Source organism: Callospermophilus lateralis, chromosome 3 (genome assembly GCF_048772815.1).
Source record: "Callospermophilus lateralis isolate mCalLat2 chromosome 3, mCalLat2.hap1, whole genome shotgun sequence".
Classification (NCBI taxonomy): Eukaryota; Metazoa; Chordata; class Mammalia; order Rodentia; family Sciuridae; genus Callospermophilus; species Callospermophilus lateralis.
Window position 1 is genome coordinate 121,516,899 of NC_135307.1, and position 6,000 is coordinate 121,522,898.

Here is a 6,000-nt window from a genome sequence, read left to right on the forward strand (position 1 = left end):
AACAGCAGATCACAACACTGAAAACAGGGATACAGGTGAGAGAGAAGATATTCCTCCCTTAAGCTCTCCACCAAAGTGACTACTAAAGACAGAGGAAATCCCATAAGCTAATACAACTTCATCCATAAATAAGTACACACTACAAAGGATCAACAAATCTTTTGGAAGCCAAAATACAAAGTAGAAGAATAAAAGGGGAGTGAGTGGGGATAGCCCAATGGAAAACTGAGATATGTTAAAGAACAGAGTTGTGGTTGTTGTTGTTCTTTTTAACTCTACTTAGTTTTCTCAAACTAAAAAAGATAACTGCATTTGTAAACTATCAAGAGACTGCTGTAGGAAGAAAGCAATCAGAGATTTATGAAATAATCATTGGAAATTAAAATTATGATTAGCAAAATAAAAACAATTTAGGAGAGAGTACTGGAGAAGGGGATATAAGCAAAAATAGGAAAAATGAGAAAAATGTAAAGAGACACAGAAAACCAACCTAAGGTTATTATCTGATTAACAAGAATTCCACAAAGGTGGGGCTGGGGTTGTAGCTCAGTGGTAGAGCACTTGCCTAGCACATGTGAGACACTGAGTTCAATCTTCAGCACCATATAAAAATTAATTAATTAATTAATTAATTAAGGTATTATGTTCATCTACAAATAAAAATAATTAAAAAGAATTCCACAAAGGTGAAAAAGAAATTGAATAAAGATGCCAATCTAGATTGAATGGAGGCTATAAGCATTGAACATGACATGGAAAATAATTTTAAATTTTAAATTCAAATTATCAATGAGGGTAAAACATTGTAATGCAAAAATCAATAAAAAGTTTACCCACCCCCATAGATTTTTTTCCTGAGGATATACTGTAATAAGAAGGAAAAAAAATTTAAACTCAGAAAATAGCCCTAATTCAGCAGAAAAGTAAGCAGAAATTCCAAGGCAACGGCTGTACAACCAGATCACAAAGAAACAGGGGCTAGGATGCCTTGAAAAAGAAAGTGGATCTATATTCTAACAGGCAAAATGAAAAACAATCTATGGATAAGACAAAGGCATACTCTTGTTTGTCAAAAAGTAAAAATAAAGGCAATTTTTAAATCCTGGAAATATACAGAGCTAAATTAGATACGGGTTCCAAATAGGAACAAAGTTAAAATGTGGCATGGTTTTGAGCAGAGTAAAAGAGAATATACTGGGTATCAACATTTGAAATAATCCTCTTAACCACACATATCTAGTGAGCTAAAACTATATATTCTTTTTTTTTATATATTCAATTATACAACTTGGTTCTACTGTGAATATAATCTATAAAACAAAAATACTCTTAAGTACTATTCACCAAAATTTCAAGTTTGGAAATAAGCCACAATTATCACTCAGTAGACTCATTACAGTTACAGAAAATAGTTTACATCTAAAACTTGACAATATCAAATAGGTCAAAGAAATTGGCAAATAATATTAAAAACAAAGCGAAAAAGAGGTACTAATTTTCTCATTTTAGAAAGTCAAAATAAAACATAAAGTTGAATTTCTTTACCATACATTACTTTCCTTATAAAATTTTTAAATTATAAAAAAGGTGCTATGCTAATAATTTTTTTTATGATTCAGATAAAGACATCACTTAATAATACCTTTACTGAGAATTCACTAAGGCAAAACACTGTTCTAGTCACAGTACACCAATGTTTCAGGACATGATCCATTGGTTGGCCATGAAATAATTAGTGAGTTATAATCAGTGTTTTTAAATGACATATAAAGGAAAATATTAAAGTTCACTGCATATAATAAGAGTCATGAAACAAAGTCCTTGTATGTGTACATGTGCTTATATGGTTTTTTAAATTTTTCTCTCTCCTTCTTTGATGCCAGTTCTTAGTTGTCACTCTGTTGCTGCCAGTAGTTCTCCCTCTATAAATCTACTATTTCCAAATAGAGTTTATGAATTATAATTTACAGACATTACTCAGGAGGCTGAGGAGGAAAAACTGCTTGAGCCCAGAAATTTAAGGCTAATCTAGGCAACACAGCAAGACCCTATTTAAAAAAAAAAAAAAAAAAAAAAACTTCTGTGGACACACACACAAAAAAACTGAATTTATTTTCCCTATGCCTCTCCAGAATCTACTCTAACTCCTACATTCCTTATAAATTCAGTAATGTTAAACTTTGGAATGGTGACCCTCTCCTTTCAGTACTGTCTAACCTCTATCCAGTCAGCTGCCAAATTCTGCCCATTCTCACTACACAATCTCCCACTTATCTCCTTTCCCCCATTTTTCACTGCCCATCCTCTGGATTATGTCTTTATTATCTCTCACCTAAATTATCAAAACAGCCCCTTCCTGGTCTCCATATTTTTTTTTTCTGTCTTCCCTCCCCAACCCATTATCCAAATGCTACCAACATATTCTCCTATAGGAGCTATTAAAAAATATTGAATACATTCCTTATACACCACTTCAATCTCACAACAGAACTTCAAGCATATTCAGAGAGATTAGGGGACTTGTCTAATATATAAGCAGTTTTTTTTTTTTTAAAAAGGAGTGGCGCCAGATTAAATCCAGATCTGTGTAGTTCCAAAGCTTATTTTAAATATGCCCTGCCCTCTCTTGCCTACATATCTCAGCAAATGTTTCCCCACCCCATCTTTCCCTTCCTTCACTTAACAAACTTCATCTATACTTCAAAGTTCATCTCAAGTTTCCAAATCCCCTGTCAAAGGCTTGTTTCCACAACACTGACATTTACCTTCAGCGTATTCTAACTGCATTATAATTTTCAATTCATGTTTCCTCTCATATTCTCTATTGCTTTAAAGCAACAATTATCTTTCTCTTTCCTACAACCCAGTACATAGCAAAGTGTATAGTGGTGTTCAATATGTGAATAAATTGGCTAAATTTTAAGCAACTAATATAAGGACAAGATTCGGTATTCTCAATATCTACTAAAGCACCTAGATATGCCTTCGTAATATTAGCTAAAATCATTCCATTTGAATGAACTAACATCTACAGACTCCCTCATGCATACCTTCATTTATTAAGATGAAATGTGTGTACTTGTTTTAAGGCTTTACCCCATAGGAAACCTGAATTTGAGAAAATAACGGATCATAAGATAGGGTACTGGGGAAGGGGCAAAAATCATTAGTTTAACTTGGAATTACTAATATATACTTATTCATTGGGCATTGATGCCCCCCTCCTGCATACAACAAAAACTAGCCTCCCAAACATCTTTAAAGCATGCTTTCACGACAGTGGGAATGTCACTTTATTAAGTTTTTCATAGCAAACTGAAAATGTACAGCAAGTCAATTAGACAAAGTCATAAAACAAAAGGGGAACCTCATTTTTCCTATGCCTCTCTTCTGCTTCCTACCTTCTTGAGAAGCCTGAGTAGGATAATCACTTCCTCATGAATTCAAAAAAAGGACTGTTCACCCACTCTGCGACAGGAAAACAGTAGGCCTGGAGGCTCTAGACAGCCCCAGACGTCCACGTGGTGACAGGGGAGAATTCACCTTGTCTTCCGTCCTTTGGCACCTCCGCACCCTCTTGGGGTGTGCCTTGGACTGAACTAAACGCATCTTTCTCTGATCCTGTTACTGACATGCCTGGCCTCTCAGGCCGCGGCTCATTTTCCTTAAGACTCAAGGAACCTCAGCGCTGGGATCGTCCACCCATCTCCTTCACCGGAACTTCGTGTTCTGGCCCTGGTTTCACCTCAGTATCTCCACTATCCCCATTCAGAAGTTCTCATTCACCATCCTAAGAACTACGCCTCCTCCCTCTTCCTCATTAGTTCCACGACTCCACACCACACCATGGGCTCCTCTCATACTGTAGCCACTGAGCCTACAGCGCCTCCACGGCACGAGAAGTGAGTGTCGCGTGCGCGCGCCGGGGAACGTGCGTGCACCCGAGGGGACGTGCGCGGGCTCAAGGTGCTGCGCCTGCGTGGACCCGCAAGCCCGGGCAAAGCGGAATTCGGCCAGTGAGTCCGCGGTAGCGTGAGCAACCCCGGGGCTTCGCACCTTCTGGGTCAGTAGGCGGGACTGGCGCAGCCGTTCCTCGGCGCTGATTGCCCGCAGCCGCTGCTTCAGCTCGGCCCGTAGGCTCCGTTTGGCACCGCTCACGGCTGCCGCCGCCATCCCGCCGAAGTCAGCCCGCTGGCGTCCTCTGGTTCGGCTCCCGCCCCTGGTCGAGCACAGCTGGATCCGCCTACCTGTGGGCAGCAGGACCCTGCGAGGCGCGCCCCCTGCCTGCGGATCGCAGGCCGGTACCACGCCCCCTGCGCGCCTCCCAGCCTCGGCGCTGCCTGATGGACAGACCCCGCCCCTCTCGGGGCCCTTGATAGCGAATGGCAGTATGCTCTGTTGGCCCTGCCAGGATGGTGTTGTGTAGCCCGACGCGGCCTAACTCTTCACCCCTTCAGAGATGGTAATACAACTGCGAGGGGTGCTCCACAGGCAGCTCACAATACACCCCGATTTGGTACTCACCTGTTGTAGTGCATTACTGCAATGAAGGGAGTTAAAAACAAGGCTAAGGCCGGTGTTCTCGGTAGGCTATGCCATTAATGTAAACCAGACATATTTGTGTCTTTCCACAGTGTCAGAGTTTATTGAATACAAAGTGAAAAGCCACATCATTTTCATGGGCTTTAATTCACCCAAAAAAAAAAAAAAAAATCTCCTGATTCTCTTGGTGTTATGACTGAAACAATCACAAATTCTCTTATTCCATTTCAGTCTTAATTACATCATATTCTACCAAATTATGTGTGTGTGTGTGTGTGTGTGTTACAAGAAAGGCTATGAAAGGGTTAGGTGACCCCAGGGTTGCAAGAGGCCTTTGAAGAACAGAGGCAGAGCATATACTCATTCAAAAAAATCACTGCAGGTGGCTTATGAACCAGCCTAAGAACTAGTTCTGGGTGCAGAGCTTTCAGGGGATAGAACTTATTCTTCACGGGGGCAGACAACAGGCAGTTTCAAAGTGGGCCAGCCATATCAAGCAGGACAATCAAGCTAAGCTGAAGTCCTGGGGGTGGAGTTGGGTTTTCAATGCCTGTCAACCTCCTGATGTGTTCAGTAGATTGTCTGATGGATGTGATTCCACACCACTGTCTTAGGTGCCTCTCTTTTTATGTGAGGGAGTTGCATCTGGTAAGATTGATAAGCTCACAGGCCTGGTTTTTCTGATATGGGTTTGATATGTCCATGTGTCCATGTGCTTTGGATGTAGTTCAGTAAATTCACAGGTGGTTATTTTTTATTAGCACAATTTACTTATCAGTTTGTGCCTTATTATTGTGCTTGCAGCTGGTGATTGTTTACTTGTACAAACAAGTTTTAGAATCTTTCTACTTTGTATTCAATATGGAGTAGCTCATGACAATCTGCTGTTTTATAAAATGGAGTGACTAAGGGCTGGACACAACCTGAAAACTACTGTTATATACACCACAGAGTACCTCAGAGCAAGGCACAGCCTACTGTCCATTAGCAGGCCAGATTGAAAAATATATATGGTACCAATTGGAAACTTAACTTCTACTGGTTAAAGGAGGTTAAACACACTTGCAGTGCCTTCCCCCCCCCTCTCTCTCTCTCTCTCTCTCTCTTTTTTTTTTCAGTCAGTGGGTTTGTTTCTATGGACTGGATAGGACATTGATGCCGCAAGTGACTTGCCCTTCTTAGACCAGGATGTCTCATCACCTCTGAAAAACTCAGGACTTCAATAAGTTACCCTGTTCATTCTAGTCTAGACTTCAACAATACTGTCATTGTAGAAAAATTGGAACTTGCTCCTACCATAAGAGCTCTCCAGAATCAGATGATAAGAAAATGGAGAAACCAAGTGGGTATTTGACCCCAGTTGAGAGGAAATAATATGGTAACAATGGAAAAAGTGGACATACAGAAGAGTCCATGTGCATCAGATTTATACCCCCATCACATGTTGACACCAGTAAT

General features: G+C 40.3%; 1 protein-coding gene across 2 annotated transcripts in view; it reads right to left on the bottom strand.

Moving 5' to 3' along the window:
* The window catches only part of Mthfs (methenyltetrahydrofolate synthetase), a 53,857-nt gene extending 49,558 nt beyond the window's left edge, over positions 1–4,299 (bottom strand). Inside the window, exons 1-2 of one of the 2 annotated variants that reach the window (XM_076848730.1) lie at positions 3,787–3,811; positions 3,051–3,108 (exon numbers count right to left, since the gene is read on the bottom strand). In XM_076848730.1, the coding sequence (XP_076704845.1) occupies positions 3,051–3,056 (6 nt within the window). In that variant the 5' untranslated portion in view covers positions 3,057–3,108; positions 3,787–3,811. Of the gene's footprint in view, positions 1–3,050; positions 3,109–3,786; positions 3,812–4,056 lie in introns of those variants that run through there. The other variant, XM_076848729.1, reaches the window with a different exon arrangement.
* Between the last annotated feature and the right edge of the window lie 1,701 nt (positions 4,300–6,000).